Source organism: Leptonychotes weddellii, chromosome 1, assembly GCF_054177405.1.
Source record: "Leptonychotes weddellii isolate Sample4059 chromosome 1, ASM5417740v2, whole genome shotgun sequence".
NCBI classification, from domain to species: domain Eukaryota; kingdom Metazoa; phylum Chordata; class Mammalia; order Carnivora; family Phocidae; genus Leptonychotes; species Leptonychotes weddellii.
The window spans coordinates 128,698,790-128,721,959 of record NC_138369.1 but is presented as its reverse complement, the minus strand read 5'-3'; the positions used below and the strand labels follow the sequence as shown (position 1 = coordinate 128,721,959).

The following is a 23,170-nucleotide window of genomic DNA, read 5'->3' as shown; positions in this document are numbered from 1 at the left end:
AGTAGGAAGTCACTCAACTGATTTGTGACATGAATACATGAAGCAAAGTAATTTAAAGCATTGAAATTCCTCAATTCTAAGGACCAAGAAATTTAAGTCTTTTAAGATCCCATTCCACTAAGCTGGCCTTTGCTCTATCCCTGGCTATTGTGACTGGCAACGAGTATCAACTACTTGGTTATAACTTGTCCTACTCCAAGATTGATTGCTGAATTGGTGCTTATCACCATATCTCCTTAACCTGAATTCTCTAAGAAGCATTCAGAAATTAACAATGGCCTGTTTTATTTACTGCCGAGTCATTTTCTGAGTATACTTGCTACAGTGAATAATGGTCCCCTAAAGACGTCTACATGTTATTCTCTAGAACCTGGGACTATGTTACCTTACATGGCAAAAAGGGCTTTCCGGATATGATTAAATTAAAGGATTTTGAACCAGGGTGATTATCCTGGATTATTCAGGTATGTTCAATGTAATCACAAGGGTCTTTGTAAGTGAGAGGCAGAAAAGTCAGAATCAGCAGAGATGTGATGACAGAAGCAGCAGTAAGAGTGATGTGATTGCTAGCTGGCACCATGAGCAAAGCAATGGGGACAGCCCCCTCAAAGCTGGAAAAGACAAGAAAACAGATTCTCCCTTAGAACCTCCAGCCCTATCAACACTTTGATTTTAGCCCTCTGAAACCCATTTCAGACTTCTGACCTCCAGAACTATAAGATAATATATCTGTACAGTTTTAGGCCACTACAGTTGTGGCAATGTGTTAAGCAGCAATAGGAAACTAACACACTTGCCCCTACCATCAATATCATCATCAATATCAGGCCTAAAGCATATGTCTCTTGTTGGGGGAATTCAGTTGTTTTTATTGCTCAAGATAGAGTACTGATTTGGAACAAATGTTAATTGTGTCAGAGTAAAAATATTTTTCCCTTTGCACTACATGAAGCTCCAGAACTAAACAGTGGAAACTGCAGTTTGATCAACAGCTAATGGTCAATATAGGTAAAGAAAACACAGAAACATACAATCCTTTCACTGGAATTTTAAAACATGGATTTCATAATAATATTATATATCAATAATAACTTCAGCGGCGCCTAGGTGGCTCAGTCGTTAACCGTCTGCCTTCGGCTCAGGTTGTGATCCCAGAGTCCTGGGATTGAGCCCCGCATCGGGCTCTCTGCTCAGCGGGGGGACTGCTTCTCCCTCTCCCACTCCCCCTGCTTGTGTTCCCTCTCTCGCTGTCTCTCTCTCTCTCTCGCTGTCAAATAATTAAATAAAAAATCTTAAAAAAAAATAATAACTTCAATTGCTTATGTGGTCTTTGACATGTTCTTTAGGAGAAGCTTTAAGAAGGGTACCAAACAGACAGGATGAGCAGTTTGGAATGGGGTCTTTCATCGAAGGCTTGGCAGTAGTTAGCAAATACAAGATAACGTCCCAGGGTTAAAGGAACACAAGGTAGGCAGTAATAGAAAAAGGCTCTCATCTAAGATATAACCAGTAATAGAGTGAAGGAATGGAGAAAAAAAACAAGACACAGAAAACTAAACACCATGAGACGATACTAAGATCAGAGGACTGCTCCAATTTCTCTATTCCATTAGTTTTAATTTGATCTTTAGCCTAATATACATACAACTTCCAAATTTTCCTAACATCCTTTTTTTTTTTCTAACGTTCTTTTTCCAGTTCCAATGTAAAGCTCTTGCAAATGAGCTGTGAGCTACAATTTGATAAGAAAGCATAACATTTCCAACAACTGTGAAAATACTATTCACACTTACTATTCATTCCTTCCATTATTTAAGAAGACTTGTCATACTGATATCATCAATTTTCTATCAGTTTCTACCCTCCCCCTGCCAGGTTAAGTGTTCAACAAAGAAATCTCTTCCTTACAATTGCACAGCGTGGCATTTTTGAAGAAATTCCATCTTCTTCTGTTGCCCCATTGGGTCCAGGTACCTCTTTTCTCCTCTTTCTTGTGTTCATTTTGGCTGAACTCTGTGCATCCATCTTCTTTTAACTGGTCATAGAAAGTGAAAAAGAATTTTTTCTCATTGAAATGGAGAAAAAGTCTGTCACCAGTATTTCAGAGATGTTAACATGGATACACTCAGCAAAAGATCAATTCCATAGCACACATTTCACAAGATGAGCCAATTGCATCTGGCAAAAACAACAAAGCTTCAATAAACACATGCTCTAGTAGAAACAATGAAATGCCTCTCTGGAACAATGGCCACAATTAATCATCTGACCCTGGAAATTATTACCCTGACCAATATAGCCTGTATACCAACTGCTAATTTCATATCCTGACTGAATGTAAAAGATTCAAATAACTTGGCTGAGAAAGTTAGTTATACAGACTTTTACCACCACCCCTTATAACATCCCTGGGACATCTGGAGATATAACAAGTACAAGGAAATGTGAAAAGTATGTTTTTGGCGCAGATGGGGAAAAAAAGAGCTTTTTAAAAAAGAGACAGCCATCACCAATTCCTGGTTTAACAAAGCTGGATTTTTTAACTCTAAATGCTCTGTAGGTTTCAGAGACCACTCCACAGGGTTACATCTATTAAAATTGTGAAGTTTTCTATATCTTTTAAATGTCCTTCCTCTTCCTTTTCCAATACCCATTTCCCTGTCCTCTTTCAGAGTCAGCACCTTAAGCCTGTTCTGAGCCCCCAACTATTAAAACCCCACCCAAGCTTCTCCTTCCCCAGTGAAAACTTTGTTTTGTTTTGTTTTTTTAAGATTTTATTTATTTGCGAGAGAGAGAGAATGAGAGACAGAGAGCATGAGAGGGAGGAGGGTCAGAGGGAGAAGCAGACTCCCTGCTGAGCAGGGAGCCTGATGCGGGACTCGATCCCAGGACTCCAGGATCATGACCCGAGCCGAAGGCAGTCGCCTAACCAACTGAGCCACCCAGGCGTCCCCCCAGTGAAAACTTTGTTACTGTCTCACTTAGCAGAGAGCTTCTAGCACGAGCTACCACAGAAAAGTTCTTAATATTTGATGTTTCATTTAGATGTTGGCTTGTGCTACTTCTCCAACTCCCTGTAAGGTTATCTGCGTTTTTCTTGGGTATCATAATTTGCACAAATAAGTTAATTTAATAATGATGTGATTTTAGGTATCAGCCAGAAATTGGGGATAGAATAACTTTAATGATCAATTGCCATCTCTGCCAAGACATGATTCCATGAACGGTAGAAGATCCTTAGAGCAGAAATGAAAAACAAAACAAATGCCAGACAGAATGAGGACATTATACTCTGCCTCACTGCCTCTAATAACCTCTCCTGAATAAAATGTTCTTCTAAACAACTGCAATTGTGCCTCTCTTTCCTCTGGCTAAAGTGGCAAGGTGACAAGATCTACAAGAAACCTGACCTAATTCTTAGAGACTGAAGGTGACACCCATGAGTCCTGGCTAAGTATTAGGCTGACATGAAAAATGTCAGAGTCTAAAGTGAAAGATGAACACCACCCAGAAACGTCCTTTCATCACAAATGCAAATTAAAATGGAATAAGGAATACATTTAACAAGTTTTCCAGTGATGATGAGAACTTTTCTTCATTATTGTTATTAATTTATCTTTGTAAATATCCACAGGTTGTATTACTACTCCCACCTCACTGGCCTGAGAGGCCTACTAAAAACACCTAATCAGAGGTGCCAAGGCACAGTCAGCGTCTGCCTTTGGCTCAGGTCATGATCCCAGGGTCCTGGGATCAAGCCCCACGTCAGGGTTCCTGCTCAGTGGGGAGCCTGCTCCCTCTGCCTCCCTGCTCATGCTCTCTCTCACATGCTCTCTCCCTCAAATAAAAAAAAATCTTAAAAATAATAACTTGGGGCGCCTGGGTGGCTCAGTCATTAAGCGGCTGCCTTCAGCTTAGGTCACATTTCAAGAGGACCTCAATTCAGCTGAGGAAACCACATGTTAATGATACAAAAATGCTCCTTAGGATTCTAAAATCACTGGGGGAAAGTTTGTTAAACAAACAGGATGTTTTCACAGTTTCAAAGAATCGCCAAGTATTTTGAAGTAATCCTCATAGATTACTTATTAATTACAAAGGGAAGAGTTACCTTTAAAGTGAAAAAAATCTCTCAGCTAAGTGATCAAAGTTAATTAACATCACCAATAATGCCTCCTGCTGTGAGGCACTGAGGACACATTACCTGCCAAAAAAGCATACTGTGTATGGGTTTATGAGGAACAAGCAAACAAACCTCAATTAAAGGACATTCTATAAAACAACAGGCCTGTTACTCTTCAAAAAATGTCAATCATGATAAACAATGAAAGGCTGAGGGACTGTTCCAAAGAAAAGACAACTAAATTTCATTTCTAGATTGGGGGAGAAATTGTTATAAAAGATAGTTATTAAAACAATCAGTAAAATTTGAATATGGACTGTGTATCAAATCATAATACACATCAATGTTAAAATACATTTGATAATTACACTGTTATGTAAAAGACTATCCTTGTTTTTAGGAGATAAAAGCTGAAGTACCTGGGGATAAAGCGTCATGATTTCTGCAGCTTACCCTCAGCAGAAACAGAAGCAGCAGCAGAAGTAGCAGGAGAAGAAAAAGAAGAAGGAGAAGCAGAAGAAAAAGAAGAAGAAGGAGGAGGAGGAGAAGCAGAAGAAGCAGCAGAAGTAGGAGAAGCAGGAGAAGAAAAAGGAGAAGGAGAAGCAGCAGAAGAAGGAGGAGCAGAAGCAGCAGCAGGAGAAGCAGAAGCAGAAGAAAAAGGAGGAGGAGGAGAAGGAGAAGCAGCAGAAGGAGGAGAAGCAGCAGCAAAAGAAGGAGAAGCAGAAGAAAAAGAAGGAGGAAGAGGAGAAGGAGAAGCAGCAGAAGAAGGAGGAGAAGCAGCAGCAGCAGGAGGAGGAGAAACAGAAGAAGCAGCAGAAACAGCAGCAGAAGCATCAGAAGCAGAAGCAGTAGAAGCAGAAGAAACAGCAGAAGAAACAGAAGCAGAAGGAAGGAGGAGGAGGGAATGGGGAAGGAGGGGGAGAAGAAGGAAGAAAATTGTGTATTATGTTACATTAAAAAAAAAGGTAAAGTAGGGGCGCCTGGGTGGCTCCCAGATAAACATCCAACTCTTGGTTTCCACTCAGGCCATGATTTCACGGGTCTTGGGATGAAGCCCCATCTCAGGCTCCATGCTCAGCAGGGGGTTTGCTTGAAGATTCTCTCCCTCTGCCCCCTACCCCGACTGGCGCACTCTCTCTCAAATAAACAATTTTTTTTTTAATTTAAAAAATAAAAAATGAAAAATAAAAAAAAGGTAAAGCAAATATGGCAAAATGTTACCAATCTATGAAACTAGATGGGGCATAAAGGAGTTAAGTTTAATATTCTTAGAACTTTTCTATAGGCTTTACATTTTTAAATAAAAAGTTCAATTTTTAAAACATTCTGTAACAGGGAAGCCTGGGTGGCTCAGTCGGTTAAGCAACTGCTTTCAGCTCAGGTCATGATCCCAGGGTCCTGGGATCGAGTCCCGCATCGGGCTCCCTGCTCAGTGGGGAGCCTACTTCTCCCTCTGCCTGCCGCTCCCCGTGCTTGTGCACTTTCTCTGATAAAATTTTTAAAAAAAATTTTTTTAAATGTTCTATAACAATTTTCCACACAGACAGGCTCTCATATAAGCCTGTCTTTCAGGTTCTCTAGAAATTGATTCCTTCTCTTTCCTAATTCTTTGAATTAGTATGAATGATACAAATATTCCAAGAAGTATATCTTGCAAGGAAGTAAGATCATAACAGCAACAGTCATAATAATGGCTCTCTTTCTTTGAATACTTACTATGCTAGGCACTTAATATACATTATTCTCATTTAACCCATATAACCTGAGATGCAGGTATTATTAGCCCCAACTTACAAATGAGAAAACTAAGCAACAGGGACGTTAAGTAAGAGATCCAAGAGATCACAAAGCTAGCCATGGGAGAACCAGGATTTAAATCCAGACTTGTCTAATGCCAAAGTCGTTACCACTATATTTTTCTGTCTCCCAGAAATCCAAGATTTGTAAAAAGAAGCTGTCTCATCATCAATACTGCTGCTTCCTTCTGTCAAGAACATTCTATGGCATGGGTCCCTTAAGTTCTTGCAGACTTAAGTAAGTCCTAACTGCACAGTAGAATAAAAGGTCACAGTTACTTAAAGGTAAACAAGGTCTCAGGACCAGTCGAATAGAACTGATGTGGCTATTGGCCTGATTCAGTCAGTCCAATTTGTCAGTTGTACAGATGTGTAGATCTTTCCTATTGGATAGTTTTGCTAGGATTTTCTTATAAACTTCCAACTTAAGCAATAAAGATTTCTTTAATCTCAGGACGCCAGGATGGCTCAGCCGGTTGAGCATCTGCCTTCAGCTCAGGTCGTGAACCCCGGGGTCCTGGGATCAAGCCCTGTGTTGGGCTCTCTGCTTGGTGGTGAGCAGGTTTCTTCCTCTCCCTCTTCCTGCCACTCTGCCTATTTGTGCTCTCTCTGTCAAATAAATTTAAAAAATCTTAAAAAAAAAAAAGATTTCTTTAATCTCTGTTCCTCCCTCTTCTGACATTACAAACAGGTGTCATTGTAAAAGCACCTGTACTTTCCACTCGTGATATAAAACAGTTTTAAGGGTGCCATAATAAATCAAGGGAATAAATGTCATATCGTATTTTCAACAATTACTTTCTATAAGTTCAAGTTAAAATTCCTTAATGTTTAATAGAAAAATACTTAACACATCCAAAGACATGTTTATAGGAATTTCTTCAGAAGTCTTTGCTCTGGGGTGCCTGGGTGGCTCAGTCAGTTGGGCGGCTGCCTTCGGCTCGGGTCGTGGTCCCAGGGTCCTGGGATCGAGCCCCGTGTCAGGCTCCCTGCTCTGTGGGGGGTCTGCTTCTCCCTCTCCCTGCTGCTCTCCCTGCTTGTGCTGTCAAATAAATAAATAAAAAATATTAAAAAAAAAAAAGAAGTCTTTGCTCTGTGTGGGGGGTGGAGGAGTGGAAAGGTATGTGTGCTATAATATTTTTATTGCTTTATTGAAGTATAATTGACATACAATAAACTGTATTTAAAGTATAACTTAATGAGTTTTAACGTAACTATACATCTGTGAATCATCAAAATTAAGAGAATCAACATTATTACCATTCTCAGGTTTCCTCATGCCACATTAGAATCCATCTCTTCCTCCCTGACTTCAACTTTGCTTTACTTTTTTGTCTGTTTTTTTTTTTTTATACTGTGGCAAAATATATGTAACATAAGATTTGCTTTCCTTTCTAACTGCTTACTTCTTAAAGTACTGAACCATCTTGTCATATGATTCAACTTAACTAGACAAACACATGGTGGATAATATCGAACTAGAAAGAAGCAAAGGCTCTCCTTCTAAGAGTTAAAATACTGCCAGTGTGGTTTAAATATATTTGAAAGCCAAACTGGTATCTGGGGTAATTGGACCTCATGATATCCATTCTATTCCACTAGATTAAAAAATCATACAAAAAATATAAAATATCACAATGAGGACTCAAGGCAAGAGAAAGAATTTGTAGGATTAGCTAAAGCTAAAGTAAAATTCACAAACATAGAAGGAATCATGTGGTTACTGTGGTTACAGTGGTTACTTTCATTGTTAACATGTTACAAAGCCCTGTGGTAAATAATAGTAACACTAATACATTTTACTTGTATTTCAATTGAGTACATATAACAAAATCTCTCCATCTGCCTTATATAAGCACTTTTAATCAAATGTCTAAGGCAGTGTTTCTCAGTATTTTTTATCCATGCTCCATTTTAAGAAATACAGAAATTTTGGGGTGCCTGAGTGGCTCAGTCTGTTAAGCCACTGCCTTTGGCTCAGGTCATGATCCTGGGGTCCTGGGATTGAGTCCCGCATCCGGCTCCCTGCTCAGCGGGGAGCCTGCTTCTCCCTCTCCCTCTGTCTCCTGGCTGGCTTGTGCTCTCACTTTCTCTCTGTCAAATAAATAAACAAAATCTTTAAAAAAAAAAAAAAGATGGGACGCCTGGGTGGCTCAGTCTTTAAGCGTCTGCCTTCGGCTCAGGTCATGATCTCAGGGTCCTGGGATCGAGTCCCGCATCGGGCTCCTTGCTCAGTGAGGAGCCTGCTTCTCCCTCTCCGTCTGCTGCTCCCCCTGCTTGTGCTCTCTCTCTCTGACAAATAAATAAAAATCTTAAAAAAAAAAAAAAAGAAATACAGAAATTTTAACCTCACTCCATCAGCATAGTGTTATGATTTAAGAGCTCAGGCCCTAAAATCAGATTACCTAAGCATGAATCCCTTCTCCACTACTTACTAGCCACGAGAACTTGGACAAATTTCTTAATTGCCAGAGTTGCATCACCTAACAAATGAGGTTCAAATGGAGTACTCCATGTAAGCCTTAGTTCAGTGCCTGGCACACAGTATTTGTAAGTATTACCTACTATATTATTTAGTAGTAGTAGTTGTCATCATCTGCCTTAAAGCTTGCCTTCTTGTGTATCCCCTATATCCAAAAAGATTTTGTCAAGTTTTCCTCCTAGGATTACTATTATGAAAAGTATACTTTTTTTGGAAAGATTTTATTTATGTATTTAAGAAAGAGAGAGAGAGCATGAGCAGGGGGAGGGGCAGAGGGAGAAGCAGACTCCCCGCTGAGCAGGGAGCCTAATGTAGGGTTCAATCCCAGGACCCTGAGATCATGACCTGAGCCGAAGGCAGACACTTAACTGACTGAGCCACCCAGGTGCCCCATGAAAAGTATACTTTAAATGTAAAAATATTAATATTCACAACCCTTTGACATAGACATATTGTTTTTATTACTATTTTACACATAAGAAAACTGAGGCACAGATGATAAGATCACACAGCTAGTAAGTAGTAAAGCTAAGAATCAGATTCAGCCAGCCTGGCTGTGGACTACACACTCCTAATCACTATAGTATATAATATGATACAATACCATACTATTACAAGAAGGTACCTGGTAACTATCTCTAAATATCTGAATGCCTGTCATGCTGGATAGAGCAAATACCCAGACAACAAAAAATAGATCACTGGTTGGAAGAGGCAGAGTTATAAATGTTAACTAAACATAATAAAAACCTTTTTAGGAATAAGAGTTATCTGAAACAGGACTGGGTTACCTCAGGAGGCATTTCATTTTGGCATACCAGGATATTCAAGTAGAGGTTGTGTAGAAACACATTTATTCATTTTGTTGGTCATTATCCTGTTAAAGTTCATCTTGGTTGATCTTTTTGCTTATCCAATCTGTTAAAATAATTTCAAATCTTAACTGCCATCTATATAATATTAGCTATTTATCATAATTTTATGTACTCTATAAACTTGGAAAGGTTTTTATGTCTCCATCCAAATCACTGCCGAAAATACTGGTCAGGATAGATATATGTCACCATACACCAATGTGACCTACCACTAGATCCCTCCCCCACTTAAGATCCACTCTTTTTTTTTTTAAGATTTATTTATTCATTTTATAGCGGGGGGGCAAGGGCAGAGGGACATGGAGAGAGAAACTCAAGCAGACTCCACGCTGAGCGCAGAGCCTGACACAGGGCTCAATCTCACAACCCTGAGATCACAACCTGAGCCAAAACAAAGAGCCGGACGCCCAACCGACTACACCACCCAGATGCCCCAAGATCCACTTTTAATACTCTAGGTTAGTACAGTGTAAAACACAGTAGAGTTTATCTTTAGAAAACAGAATAGAGGGGCACCTGGGTGGTTCAGTCGGTTAAGCAGTTCAGGTCATGAACCCAGGGTCCTGGGATTGAGCCCGGCATCAGACTCCATGCTCAGTGGGGAGCCTGCTTCTCCCTCTCCCCTTGCCCTTCCCCTCCACCCCTCCCCACTGCTCATGCTCTCTCGCATGCTCCCTCTCTCTCAAATAAAATCTTAAAAAAAAAAAAGAATAGAGAATATATTTAAATTTCTTAATGATTAGGGTATTCAATCAGATGTAAATCTGTTTTATTGCATTATCACACAATCCACATTTCTATCACAATATCAAAGATGATGATGATAATAGTGATGATAATAATTATAGCTAACATTTAGCACACTTGCTATGTGCCAGGAAGTTTTAACCTTTGCATATGTTAAATAATTTAATCCTCGCAACAATCCTTAAGTTAGGTAATACTATTATCCCTATTTTGAAGATGAGGAAATAGAGGCACAGCTAAGTTAAATGACTGAGGTCACATACCTAGGACTGGGCAAAAATAGGATTTGAACCTAGGCATTTTGACTCTAGGGTCTGTACACTTAACAGCACCACTATGCTGCCTAGTATATAAAATGGTCATACTTGAATTTAATCAAAACCACATATTACATTGTCAGGAATTTAATTTCATCTTTCATAAACAATGGGCTACCTTCTCACTGGGCCTATCAATGGCAAACTATTCAAGAACTCTAGGGACTTGTTTTGGTTTGGGCCAGAGTAAAAGAGCAGAGAGGACACTAGACTAGGAATCATATCATATAAACTGGGATTTAATTCTAGCTCCTTCTAGTACCTTAACTCTAAGTCTAAAGAGTGATTAAGGAAGGCTCTAATAAAATATACATAATTTCTAAGTCATGCTAAGGATGAAATGAAAAACTAGACTATAAATTTCCTGATGTAGCAGCTATTTGTTGTTTGTCTTCCCACTGTTCAATCATGCTCTGAAAAGAGCCCATTTTCATTTGGGGACTCACTTTCATTTGGTCTATGTAAGCTTCAACCTCAAACCCTAGCATCAGATCACATGTACCAAACTTAAACCAATCAGCGTATCACTCTCCTCTGGCCACAGACTGGAGGAGGGGGGGAGAAGGGATGGTGATAGGTGACCTAAGTCAGTCCACTCAGAGTACATTTCAGAACTCACCAGATGGAAATGCTTAGATGAAGATTACCACTTCTATTTGTGGATCTAAACCTAGAGACATGGCTTTGGGAAGCATCCTGTGACAAACTAGTGGCCATCCTATCACCAGGAGGAGAGCCTTTTTTGAAAGCATTGATACAGAGAAAGCAAGCTGATGATGGGGAGAATTCAGATCCTGAACCGTCTAACTGTGCCAACCAATACATTCATTCCCCTTTTTGCTTAAGTTAGTTAAACTGGGTTTCTTATCACTTAGAACCACAAAAATCGTAATTGGTGCATTTAATACCTAGCAATGAGCTCTAGTACAGAGTAGGCACACTCAATTACTATTTGAATAAATATACTAAGTATAGAAAACCACTTTTGAAATTTTGAAAAGCACTTTATACATTACTGTTTTGTTTTGATGGAAAGGAGTCAAGTTCTTGTCAGTTTATAAGTGTATCAAAGATGGCACAACAAAGCTCCCATCCCATTAAAACTATTTTTCCTTATCTGCTTACACTATTCCTTATCTGCTTACATACAGTTCTTCTATTTTCTAAAGATGACTTTTGTGTCTTACACTGCATTTTACATTATACTTTAAACTGAACATTATACATTAGACTTAAACTCAGGTCTTAAGATCCTATGGATTTGGAACAAATACACCTAATACTTTTGGTGTTTCATGTAAAACACTTCTGCATCTTATCCACTTTCTTAGGAGATGGAGAACACCAAGATCACAGACATTCTTTTTTTTTTTTTTTTAAAGATTTTATTTATTTATTTGACAGAGACAGATATAGCGAGAGCAGGAACACAAGCAGCGGGAGTGGGAGAGGGAGAGCAGGCTTCCTGCCGAGGAGGGAACCCAATGTGGGACTCGATCCCAGGACCCTGGGATCATGACCTGAGCCGAAGGCAGACGCTTAACGACTGAGCCACCCAGGCGCCCGATCACAGACATTCTTTAACAATAACTCTAAAAGAATTTTGAAATTATAAAAAGATTAAGTCTCATGCCTTTCCTCTAAAACTATTACTATTTTTTAAACTTTGACTCTATAGATCTCCCAAGAGACAATTTTTCACTGGCTCTCTCTTAGACCAACCCCATGCCACATCTACTAACATACACCATGAAAGCATACAGAATAATTTAATTATTAGTGCCTTACTGGAAGAAATTACCAGTTCCCCCAAAGTTACAAAAGATGCCTGACATATCAGGTTTGCCATTGAGAAAAGGTATGTTGGAGGATGAGGATACTGAGGATAGTAAATACATGTTGGCTTTTAGTTCATTATACTGAAACTTAGCTATACGTAAAACCACATCACCTTTACCACATTCACAATTGCCCAGTTCCTCCAACAATGAGGAACAATACTTCCCAAACTCTCTGTTTATGTTAACTGCACCTTTGTAATCAACCAACACTATTAAGTAAAGGTGCAGTGATTTCCCTGGAAAAGGGAACATCTACACTCAAGAGAGGAAAAAACAAACAAAAAAACACATACACAGGCTGCCTTAACAGAACAGGCTGTCCATAAGGTGATAAGGTTGGAAAAAGATGGCACCTCCTCAGAACCAATATAGTGTAAGATCAGAATGGGGATGGGGAATGGAGAATTACCTAATACTCTCTGTAGGCGGATCCTGGCTTCTAGCCGTAGCATCCATATTAATTAAGCTAGGATAAGTCCGAATGAAAGTAGTTGGAGATAGGATACATAGCCTCCCTCTTAAACTCATTAGGGTGTGCCAAAGCTTCCTGTTTCCTTAGCGGTTTATCCTACAAAAAAAGTTTCTTTGTAAAATGAAACTATAACAAAAGAGAGCAAGGGATCTGAGAGCATTTGTAAGGCCTGATCTTTCTAACCTTTACAGTCCCTAGTAACCTGTCTTCAGTCCAAATCCCCACTGATGCACAGATCTAAGGACAGACACACCTGCCACAACCACCAGACCACCACCACGCCTAGTAAGTGAATTAGCGTCTCTAAATTGCTTTCAAGATACAGAATGTAGTATCTGTGCCTGTGATTTTTACTCAGATTCACAAAATCTGGCTCCATTTCTGCTGACTCACCTCCCAGTACACACTGCTTGCCTTGTTCTTCAATGTTTCAATAAATGCCTGTTTGGATGCATCAATTTTGCTACTAAGAAAGTACACAGAAGTGGAAATGTGTGTGAGGTGGGAAGGGCAGCAGTGAGGAGATACTGAGGATAAATCTGATAAAGTGTTTTTCCAATGTAAGTGTCCTAAAGGAGACAAAATCTGGGTACTGCTATGCACACGCTTGTGTTTTCAAGATGACAGTGTCCTGCAAGTGTAGTTTTAAGGACTCCCACCCAACCCCTTCTATTCTACTTCCTTATTGCTAGTAGATCTAGTAAGCACCCCAGGGTGAAGGAGGAGGTAGATTCTGCTTCCTAACCTATGCAACAACCTAATTAATAGCAAATTGCAAGCATATACATTCTTCAAGTTTCAAAAACTGAATTCAATTTTGACAGAGTACTACAGGGAACTATCTGCAAAAAGAGGAGACATGAATTTTTCCTTTGCATTCTATTCCTGCTTCTCCCATTTCTAGGACATTATCTTCCTCAGTAAAACCATATCTCAGTAATTTTCTATTGGCATACCAATGTCCAGGTCCAAAGCTGAGCGAGCAAGCATACTTTACTTTTTTTAAAGATTTTATTTATTTGACAGAGAGAGAGACAGCGAGAGAAGGAACACAAGCAGAGGGAGGGGGAGAGGGAGAAGCAGGCTTCCCGCTGAGCAGGGAGCCCGATGCGGGGCTCAATCCCAGGACCCTGGGATCGTGACCTGAGCTGAAGGCAGATGCTTAACAACTGAGCCATCCAGGCACCCGCAAGTTGTGGAGGTTAATAAAGTGGTGCTCTTTTTTTTTTTTAAGATTTTATTTATTTGACAGAGAGAGAGAGAGAGCACAAGCAGGGCGAGTGGCAGGCAGAGGGAGAGGGAGAAGCAGGCTCCACGAAGAGCAGGAGGAGCCCGATGTGGGACTCAATCCCAGGACCCCGGGATCATGACCTGAGCCGAAGGCAGTGGCTTAACCAACTGAGCCGCCCAGGCGCCCTAAAGTGGTGCTCTTAAGAGGCAAGCTCTGTGAACTCCTAGGTCAAAGTACATCTAACACTCTTGGCATTAATTATGTCATCTGCTGTACACTCAGGCCTTTCCAAAGATAAGAGTGGAGTCATGTCAACCCTGTGTAAAGGCCTTTGAAGTTGGAGGGAGGATATGTCTAACCCACAGTGGGGAGGAGGGATTGGATTCAAGAACCAGCAGACCTCACAGGCCAAAAATGGCCCACTGCCTGCTTTTGAAACTAAAGTTTTTTTTGTTTTTTTGTTTTTAACATAATAACGGTTTTTTTTACTGAATATTTTTTATTTATTTTGTTATTGTTTTATTATGTTATGTTAATCACCACACATTACATCATTAGTTTTTGATGTAGTGCTCCATGATTCATTGTTTGCGTATAACACCCAGTGCTCCATTCAGTACGTGCCCTCTTTAATACCCATCACCAGGCTAACCCATCCCCCCTCCCCCTCCCCTCTAAAACCCTCAGTTTGTTTCTCAGAGTCATAGTCTCTCATGGTTCGTCTCCCCCTCCGATCCCCCCCCCTTCATTTTTCCCTTCCTGCTATCTCTTTTTTTTTTTTTTAACATATTATGTATTATTTGGAACACGACCATGCCCATTCACTGATGTACTGTCTATGGCTGCTTTTGTGCTATAATTGCAGAGTTGAGCAGGTGGCAATAGATACTGTATGACTTGTAAAGCCTAACATTTACTATCTAGATGGCCCCTTACTGAAAAAAGTTTGCCAAAAAAGTTGCCATCTTATACTAAATGAAGATGGAACTAGTTTTATCAATAATTTGGTAGCAAATCCTACCTAGATTATGCAAACAGTAAAGCAGAAGTCAGTGCTAGGAATACGATTATTTCAAGAAATTGAACTGTACCTTTCTGATACAGGACTACTGCAGTTTATGTCACTAACCTGTATATGTTACATGACATAGAATAAGTCATAAGTACGCCCGATTTGGGAAATTCTAAATGAAAAAGTAAAGATCACAAAATAACCACACTGACACATTAGTTTTAAACCAGAGCTCAATGGTATGCCTCAATATTTAAGGCTACTAAATTGCCACATCTAAGATCTTAGTTTTGAACTTGATCTCTTCCCTCTAATATCTTCAGAGAAATCTTTATTCAACAAACACTGAGTGGGCACTTACACTGTGCCAGACCCTGGGTTCACCCTGGAACAAAATAAAGGTTATATTTGGGCCTTGCCACACAACAGAATATTTCAGGAAAGAGATTATCCTAAAAACCACAAACGACACTTGTAATAATTCTTATGGTTGAATAATTTTGCTCTCCTACCATTCCACTACAAAATTCAGTGAGTAAACTCTGTGTTTAGATTTTGCTCTTCCTAGAGTGGGTTACAGAATTTATATCTCTAAGGCAGGGTCTATGACAGAGTCAGGGAATTCTGGGATTTGGACAAAAAAGAATTATATATTCATTTTTACTAACCTCTGGCAAATTCACCATTTCCTTCAATTATGAACATAAATCACAATAGTAATAGATCATCACTAATAGAAATCTTAGATATTTTCAGATAACATTACACTTATTACAAATATTTTGAAATACTGTTTAAACATATCATTTTTAAATTATTATCATTATAAGATCCGTTGACAGTAAACATTATTTACAATGTTAATAAAAAGCATATATAGTATTATATTACACATTTTATTTTATATTTATGTAATTTTTTAAGCAGGCTCCACACGGAGCATGGAGCACAACTTGGGGTTTGAACTCACAACCCTTAGATCAAGAGTCAGACGCTCAAATGACTGAGCCACCCAGATGTCCCTCATATCACACATTTTAAATGCATTTTGATAACTTTATTTTAACATAGTTTCCTTTTAAGTTTTATATATTTAATTCTTTGCTTGGTATAATAATATTATTCCAAAAGGGAATCCACAAGGTTTCACCATACTGCCAAAGGGGCCCATGGCACAAAAAAAGATTAAGATTTCTACTCTACGGCCAAAAAATAAACAAAGATAATCACATCTAGGACCATTCCCTTTAAATAAAAAAAAAAAAAACTACCTAAAAAACAAAACAAAAAAACTATTTTCTGTTAGGTGCCACACATCCATTTTGTTCTCTAGCATAGAGCAAAGACCGTATGTCACTATTTTTTACCAGCCTTCACTTCAAAACTGGTTTGCAAATAGTTGTGAGTGTGATATAACAGCCTGGCAGACCCAGGGGTTCCCCTGGCTCACTGGCAGTCATTCTAGTATAAATATAGAAAGCTTCAAACTAATATAACTTTTAACAAGAGAGTTATCAAAAGAAAGGGGAAAAAAAGACAAAACAAAAACCAAAAAAAGCCAGCTATATATCTATCTACTAATCTGGTTTGCAAAGAGTAAAATACAAGCAATTCAATTATTTATATTAATGAGGGAATGTATGTAAACAAACCTAACATAGTACCAAATATTTGTTAGAGACTCACAAACAGTTCTTTTTTTTTTCTTCTGGAGTGGAGCTCTGGCACATACTGCAAAATAGAGTACATAAAAATGTATATTTCCGGGCACCTGGGTGGCTCAGTCGTTAAGCGTCTGCCTTCGGCTCAGGTCACGATCCCAGGGTCCTGGGATCGAGTCCCACATTGGGCTCCCTGCTCGGCGGGAAGCCTGCTTCTCCCTCTCCCACTCCCCCTGCTTGTGTTCCTGCTCTCGCTTTCTGTCAAATAAATAAATAAAATCTTTAAAAAAAAAAAAATGTATATTTCCTGGGGCGCCTGGGTGGCTCAGTTGGTTAAGCGACTGCCTTCGGCTCAGGTCATGATCCTGGAGTCCCAGGATCGAGTCCCGCATCGGGCTCCTTGCTCAGCAGGGAGTCTGCTTCTCCCTCTGACCCTCCCCCCTCTCATGCTCTCTCTCTATCTCATTCTCTCTCAAATAAATAAATAAAATCTTTAAAAAAAAAATGTATATTTCTTGAATTTACTGACTGAATTGTAGAAGAGGGAGGAGAGGGAGTTCTCTAATAGTAGAAGAGCCAAAAGATCTGACTTCAGATCAGTTATGCAAATACATGAAAAGAAAAGCATAAGAAAATTATAATTATTACTAGATATTTTGTCATTACCCATCCTTAATAACAATAGCAAATTATTATGCTTGCTTTTTCTATAAATATTTTATAAATCAATTCTTACCAGCGTTTATAACATGGAAAAGTTATAAACTTTTCTCCCTAGGAGAATCATGTCTAACCTAGAGGTCAGACAGCTCCACAGGGGAATCATGAGTGGGGTCAGATGGTTTACAAACTCCATGAGATTGTATACAAAATTTGGTGAGTATGCCTATGTTTCTGATTATTAAAGACTGTTTAAGCAGAACAGTTACCTGTGCCATAGTTAGAAAAGCTTAAACAAGAGAAAGCAAACAGTTCTTCCCTGAGTCACAGAGTGAGTTAGTGTTAACATCAGATAAAGTAACCTGGGATTTCTGAACCTAAGGCTCTGACCAAATTATTCTCCCTAAGGGACCATATATTCAAAGAGAAGGTCCCCAAGAAAAATAAAACCTCACCTATTTATGGGAAGAGAAATCATAGGCTTAGAAAGGAATAAAGTTCATTTTTTATCAATCAGGCCATTATACTGGTTTTTGAAGGGAATTTGCAAAGCAGGGTAGGTCAAAAAGAATCCTTTCATTCAATGAACACAAAGGATCCCAGAGGCAGTGCTGCAGTCCCCAAACCTAAATGTCTTCTCTTCTAAGTCAGTTACCTTGAAACATATACAATTGACCCTTGAACAAAACAGAGGTTAGGGGCACCGTCCCCCAACACACACACACACGTTGAAAATCTGATTATAACTTTTGACTCCTTCAAAACAAGCCTACTGTTGACTGGAAGCCTTACCAATAACATTAATAGTTATTAACATATTTTGTATGTTATACATATTATTTACCATATTCTAACAAGGAATATAAGGAAGCTAGAGAAAAGAAAATGTTATTAAGAAAATCATAAGGGGGCTGAGGGGCCTGGGTGGCCTGAGTGGCTTAGATCAAGCCCCATGTCCGGCTCCCTGCTTAGCAAGGAGTCTGCTTCTCTTTCTCCCTCTACCCCACTCTTGCTCATGCTCTCTCACTCTCTCAAATAAATCAATAAATATAATCTTTTTTTTTTTTTTTTAAAGAAAATCATAAGGGGGTGCCTGGGTGGCTCAGTCGATTAAGCATCTGACTCTTGATTTTGGCTCAGGTCATGTTCTCAGAGTTGTAAGATGAAGCCCCGCTTCAGCTCCAAGCTAGGTGTGGAGGCTGCTTAAGATTCTTTCTCTACCTCTCCCTCTGTCCCTTCCCCCTTCCTTTCTCTCTTTAAAAAAAGAAAGAAAGAAAGAAAGAGAGAGAGAGAGAGAGAGAAAGAAAGAAAGAAAGAAAGAAAGAAAGAAAGAAAGAAAGAAAGAAAGAAAGAAAGAATCATAGGGAAGAAAAATACATTTACAGTATTATATTGTATTTATAAAAAAAAAATTCACATGTATGTGGACCCATGCAGCTCAAACATGTGTTGCTCAAGGGTCAACTGTATTCTGCTACAGAAAGAAATTCATGAGTATCTCCTTTCAGTTATGTATAATGTACGCCAAGTAAACATCTAATGTTTTAGAAAAAGGTGTAATTAGCCATTTTTTAGCTAAACAAAGACTCTCCCCTATCGTTCACAACTCAATACTTAACCATTCAAGAATCTTTCTGAACTCCCTTCCTATATCACATAGTATATGTGTGTAGGAGGTGAGGGTGACTATTAGGTTATCAGATAAACACAGTGTCAGATAAGTTAAAATTACCTCAAGCTTCTTCTATTAAATATTGTTTTTAAAAAAACACTGGGTGCACAATCAGTAGCACCTTTTATAAAAGTCTGTAGAGAGAAGGTAGTGAAACTCACTTTAGTTCATTTCATCTGCACTGCTAACAGCCCTCAGGAATGGGGATCAGTAGGGGATAAAACCACCAGCTAAAATATCATCTGAATTACTCACAGCATGGTATTATTCCCAGTTTGCCAGTCTTGGCCTCTAGTACATAAATCACTGAGCTGGATAGCTAAATACATCAAAGCCTCTCCCATATGGTATTCCAGTCACCACTGTTGACTCTCCTAGCATCTCCTTTCTTCCCCATGATGGTCACCATCTGCTTACCGCTGATTATTGCATCAACCCCATTCTCAACTAATATCTTTTTACCAGCAATTCTCGGTACTTACAGAATCACTAAATATCAAGACTGAAAAGGACCCTAAAGGCCGTATCTCCCTACCCCCATTCTATTCTTGGCAGAATGTTTTCTGTCTCTATCTTCAGTTCCCTTCCTAAGTCCTGTTCCTACCCTCCTCAAAGCTTCCCCTTTCTCATGTCGGCTCCTAGCAGTTTTTCCTATCACAAACCTCTCTATCCTCACTGCTTCTATAAATATCCCTGTCCCTATTTCAATATGTAAGTTCTGGTTCTCCCAACTGAGATCTTGAGTTTCAGTCCTCAGTCATAACCAGTCACCTCAATTATATTTGGGGAAGACTTCTCCAGTTAAGTCAATCTGATGGAGCCTGTCTCCCCAGCCACAGAGCCAGTCTTTGTACTTACTTCTAAACAGTCCCCTAAACAAAGAATCATGGCATTTTAGACCTGAAAGAAAACTCAGAAATAATCTGAGTTTGAACATTTTTACTTACATTTCACATTTTAGGATATATGAAATCCATTTTATATCATCTCATACATACATAACTGAAACAAGTTTCATGAAACAATACTTACCCTTACTATGTGAACACACTGAAAATTTCTATCGTCTTCCGTGAAAAAAAAAAATTTCAGGTGCTATCCATTAAATGGATTTCACAACCCAATAATAGGATGGAACCCCCCTAGTCTAGTAAACATTAATCTAGTCCAAACTTCCCATTCACTGATGAAAAAACTGGAGCTCGGTCTTGAGGTAAGTTTCCCAGCCACAAGACGTCTATCTGGTAAGTCCCACCCAGACCCGTGTCCTTTACACTAAAGACCTTCTCCGCCCGGTCATGACCGCTCAACCACAGCCCGTGCCCAAACATAACCCTGCAGTACCATGTCCAGTCACTGAGCCCACACTGTTGTCCAGGTCAGCCTGGACGAGGTACTGCTCGTTGGTCAAAGATTCCCCCCCCACCCCCCGCCGGCCGCTGCTTCATGTTCTCTTAGATCAGAGTCCCCGCACAGTCACTCTCTCGACCCCGAGTCTCCTCCAAGGCACTGCCTCATACTTTCTCGGTAATAGTCCTCTCGCAGTCTCTGCCTCGTGCTCTCCAAGGTCAGAGTCCTTTCGCATTCACTGCTCCTGGGTGGCACACTCCTCGCAAGCAGCTACATCTCGGTTACAGTCCCCTCGCTGTCACTGCTCTGGCTCACAGCAGCCTCGTAACCCCTGGTCACACTCCCCTCTCGCTGTCACTGACCCACTCTTCAGTCAGTCTCCTCGCGGTCCTAGCCACACAGTGTGTCCTCTGAGACAGCCGCAAGGAGATGCACACACAGGATCCTCACCTGCAGCTCACGCTCCCGGGCCCCAGTCCCGTCGGCTTTCTCCCAGGTGCCGCGTCACGGACAAGGGAAGTTGAAGAGGTTGCGGGGAGACGCCCGGGAAAGGCAGCTGACGGAACAGCGGGCCGGAAGTCCCGCCTGCTGCCCGCCCCCTTGTCAATCCGACTACGGCATTTGCCTGAAAACCACGACCCCTAACACAGTAGTTCCGCCGCCACAGAGGTCCCAGTGATGGCGTGGCTGAGCAGAGAACACCAGACGCAAGAGATGAGATGGCTAAGGGCCAATCTCCATGCGGAACTGGACTCTGGGGTGAAGACGCCGCCTCGTGAGGAGATACTGCCGTGAACTGTCGCGCGCGCTCGCTGGCAGTCGGTCAAGATGCGTTAGGCCGGTGACTCCCAGCTCCGGGCGAGCCTCCCCCGGGGAGGGCCTGTCGTCTCCGGCCTTTTCGTCCCCGTCCCCGGCGTCTGGCGCAGGGCAGGTGGCCGTGACGCCTTCCGCCGGAGACCCGTCGGCCTGCGGCCGCTTCACCACAACGCCAGCTTTGCCCTACTTGGTCACGTAGGGAGAATTCATGTCCGTCAGCCCAGCCCTGTGGTGACCTGTAGCTGGTCCCAAACCCTCGTTTCTGTTATTTCTGACCCAGGTTGGCTCACCGAAGAATGATGGATGGGAATCAACCGCGGGCTAGTTGAGCAGGAGGGCATTCAAGGGAGGCCAGCTGGTGGGAAATCACATGTTGCAGGGTATCTGGTAAAGAGAAAAGTTTTCCTTTGCTAGAGTGAACCTTTGGAGGGGTCCCTTTTGATTCCATAGATGCAAGACAAGCAAATACCCAATGGGAGTTTCGGGAGGGAAATGTAAAAGAACTTTAAATGTATTTATTACTATTTTTTGTCTACATGCTTGACTTGAAAGTGGCTGAGAAGAAAAGTGGGTGGATACACTTAGGACTGTGCTGAGGAGCCCGCAGGGAGAAACAGGGTTTAAGTTGTAACCCTTTCTCTTTTGCATTTCAAATAGTTACTTGAACGGCCTGGAAACTAAGGTGTTTCAAGTAAGGGCTGCTAGCTGGGGAAGACGCCAGGGACTACAAGGGGAACATCACTACAAAGAGAGTGGGAGCTTGGGTAGTAACCAGAATAATCTCAGAGTCTTAAGGGATGGCTGATTTCATTCACAACTTGGACACTGTCCCTAACACTAGGGCAGACCCTGGAGAAAATGAATGTGCGTTTAACCTAATAAGCTGTGTAAGGTGTAGGATGGCAATAGCTAAGCAGAAACTCTGGATGAGAGATAAAGACAACAATTCGAAATGTACAAGAAACCTTTATGCACAAATAAATTCATCTCAGCGTTATTTATAATAGTGAAAAAATCATAAATAATCCCTTAATAAGGAAATGGCAACGATAACCAATGGTATTACGTAGTGGAGTAAGTGCAGCTATTAAATTATGCTTATGAAAATCATAATGGAAATAAAATGACATAAACACTGCTCATGACATTATAAGAAGTGAAAAATCAGGGTACAAAATTGTGTATAATGATTTTTTTAAAACCCTGAAAATAAAAAAGCACTGGTAGAAAATATACCCAAATATTTACAATTGGTTATGCTTGAGCAATCGAAATATGAAGTTTCCCCACTTTCCAAATACAATAAGAACATATTACAACAAAATCAAAACACTAAAATATAAGGCCTAAAACTGAATAGACTCAGCTGCCAAAATGCCAAATTATCTTTATTTTGTTGAGATATTTAACAATATAAAAAAAATGTATATTTCTTCATGGTCATATTTTTACCCAACTTTTCAAAGATTCAATAGTAGAAACAGCCGAATGCCGCTACAACACAGAATAAACTGTCCTAAAAAGCAAACAAAACAGAAAACACACACAAATCCAGAAGGTTATTAGTACTAATGAAGGGCTAAGGGCAGCAAAGGCAATTGAAATGAACATCATCTCAGATCTTTGCCAGTTTTCAATCATGAAGGTTTTTTTCTTCTTCAATATACAAAGGATTTCCAGAATATAGCTATAAAGTTGCTTGTTTCAGGGTAACTACAAAATTGCTTGCTCAAAGGGTAGGATGGGTAAAGAATTAGATTTTCTGAAGGTAGAAGTAAAATGCAAACTAATGAGCTTTATGTAATTTCATATTCATAAAATAAGTATTTCCATTTTTCCTGATTTATCACAGAAATAACAATTATGAAATGCTTTGAGTTTCTTGGAGTAAATGCATAACTATATTATAACATCACAGATAAAAATAACAGCATCTTGGGGTGCCTGGGTGGCTTAGTCAGTTAGGCATGGATTTTGACTCAGGTCATGATCCCAAGATCATGAGATGGAGCCCCACGTTGGGCTCTGCGCTCTGCAGGGAGTCTGCCCAAGATTCTCTCTCTTTCTCTCCTTCTGCCCCTCCCCCTGTGCATTCTCGTTCTCATTCTCCCTCTC

At 40.2% G+C, this 23,170-nt stretch overlaps 2 protein-coding genes across 8 annotated transcripts in view; both read right to left on the bottom strand.

Annotated features, from left to right (window-relative positions):
- The window catches only part of PCYT1A (phosphate cytidylyltransferase 1A, choline), a 94,826-nt gene that overhangs the window by 60,511 nt on the left and 11,145 nt on the right, over positions 1–23,170 (bottom strand). Inside the window, exons 1-3 of one of the 7 annotated variants that reach the window (XM_031037173.2) lie at positions 20,690–21,129; positions 6,771–6,961; positions 1,909–2,035 (exon numbers count right to left, since the gene is read on the bottom strand). In XM_031037173.2, the coding sequence (XP_030893033.1) occupies positions 1,909–2,025 (117 nt within the window). In that variant the 5' untranslated portion in view covers positions 2,026–2,035; positions 6,771–6,961; positions 20,690–21,129. Of the gene's footprint in view, positions 1–1,908; positions 2,036–6,770; positions 6,962–20,689; positions 21,143–21,345; positions 21,413–23,170 lie in introns of those variants that run through there. The other 6 variants (XM_081832116.1, XM_081832127.1, XM_081832138.1 and 3 more) reach the window with 6 other exon arrangements.
- Positions 22,423–23,170, bottom strand: part of DYNLT2B (dynein light chain Tctex-type 2B) — a 20,764-nt gene continuing 20,016 nt past the window's right edge. The window contains exon 5 of the mRNA XM_081832189.1: positions 22,423–22,571. Coding sequence (XP_081688315.1) covers positions 22,524–22,571 — 48 coding nt within the window. The 3' untranslated portion in view covers positions 22,423–22,523. The remainder of the gene's footprint in view (positions 22,572–23,170) is intronic.